Raw genomic sequence first — 1476 nt, forward strand, 5'->3', positions numbered from 1 at the left:
CGCGGGAGCAAGGGTGGGTGGGTGGAATTTGTGCCGTGCGGCCGGAGCCTGGGAACGCCAGACCTGCCCGGAAGCGGGAGCTACAGGCAACAGGCGGCCGCTCCGCGGGGGATCCGATGGGAAACGCGCCGGCTGCTCCACGACAGCCTGCTCCGGGCTGGATACCCGGACCTTGGAAATGCCGGCGGCACCTGTCACGGTGACGGCAAGCTGCGCGGGGAAGAGGGAGCGAGGAGGAGGAGGAGGAGGAGGCAGCAGCACACACAGAAACCTCACCGTCGCCTGCGCGGCTATCAGGGCGGCCAACATGCTGCGGCCGGGAGGGCCGGGAGCGCAGAAGGAGACTCGGACGTGATTCCCGGCGAGCGGCAAACCGTCCGTGGCCTGCTGAACCATCTCTGCCATCTCCGCCGACTCGTACTCCAGGACGGCGAAGCCTTTCAGCTGCCCGTCCTGACCGTAGGCCAGCTAGGCGAAGAGAGGGATGCCGAAAGGAGCGTCGGCGCGACGGGAAGAAGAGGGAACGAGCGCCAGCGAGACCCGAGAGACCCTCCCGCGCCGACACGAGGCCGGTGGGACCCTGGGGCGCCGCCGCTCTCCTTCGGGCTGTCAACCTCCCCGCGAGCTCAACAAAGAGCGCGGGGACGGGAGGACCCGGAGAGAGGCCGCACCCCTAGAAAAGCAGCCCTACGCCCCCAAAAATCCTCCCCGCTTCCCCTCCCCGCCCCTCACCTGGCAAAAAGCGGGGGCGCAGGCGGCGGAGAAGACCTGCCGCAGCTCCTCGAGGTCGGCGTAGTTGTGGGGCAGCTTGTCGACGCACAAGCACTTGGAATGGAGGAGGTCTAACGTCAACTGGTTGACGTCCGTCCAGTGGACGTAGAGAGTCCGCGTGCCCAGCTGCTTCCCCAGCAGATCCGACTTGGCTCTGGCCGCCGAATCCTTTTTCATGTATTCCACGAATCCGTAACCTTTGGAGTGTCCCGTTTTCTCGCTGTAGACCAGGAAACAACGTTCCAGGTTGCCGAAAGGTCGGACCAGCTCCTCAAATTGTTGCTGGGTGTAGAGCTGGGGGAGGTTGGCGATACAGAGGAGGGCGTCCGTGGGCTGCAGCTGCACCGAGATCTCCTTCTCCCGGAGTTTGCTCAGGTGGAATTTTTTGATGGCCGATTCCGCCTGTTCCCCGTTGAGCAAGGTGACAAACGCTGCGGGAGCAGAGCCGGGAGGGAAGGGTGAAGCTCCGGCCGCCCTGAAGCCCCCTGCCCACCCCGCCGCCGCCGGACGAGGCGACGGAGGGAAGGTCTCGGCGAGGCGAGGAGGGAAGGTCTTCGGCGAACGCCGCCGACCGGCGAAATCACTCGGTGAAGCCTCCCGTGAGGCGGCCCCGGCCCCGAGGAGACACCGGGGATGGGGACCCCAGGTCCCAGCCACCCTCACCCCGCACCCCCCCGGGGCCGGAGGGGCTCCCGCAGCTCCCTC

At 66.9% G+C, this 1476-nt stretch overlaps 1 protein-coding gene across 1 annotated transcript in view; it reads right to left on the reverse strand.

Moving 5' to 3' along the window:
• The window catches only part of LOC103898533 (non-receptor tyrosine-protein kinase TYK2-like), a gene marked incomplete at its 3' end in the record, with an annotated part of 24283 nt that overhangs the window by 1769 nt on the left and 21038 nt on the right, over positions 1-1476 (reverse strand). Inside the window, exons 17-18 of the mRNA XM_009278809.2 lie at positions 733-1202; positions 64-468 (exon numbers count right to left, since the gene is read on the reverse strand). Of these exons, the coding sequence (XP_009277084.1) occupies positions 64-468; positions 733-1202 (875 nt within the window). The remainder of the gene's footprint in view (positions 1-63; positions 469-732; positions 1203-1476) is intronic.

Source organism: Aptenodytes forsteri, unplaced genomic scaffold (assembly GCF_000699145.1).
Source record: "Aptenodytes forsteri isolate BGI_AS27 unplaced genomic scaffold, ASM69914v1 Scaffold811, whole genome shotgun sequence".
Taxonomy (NCBI): domain Eukaryota; kingdom Metazoa; phylum Chordata; class Aves; order Sphenisciformes; family Spheniscidae; genus Aptenodytes; species Aptenodytes forsteri.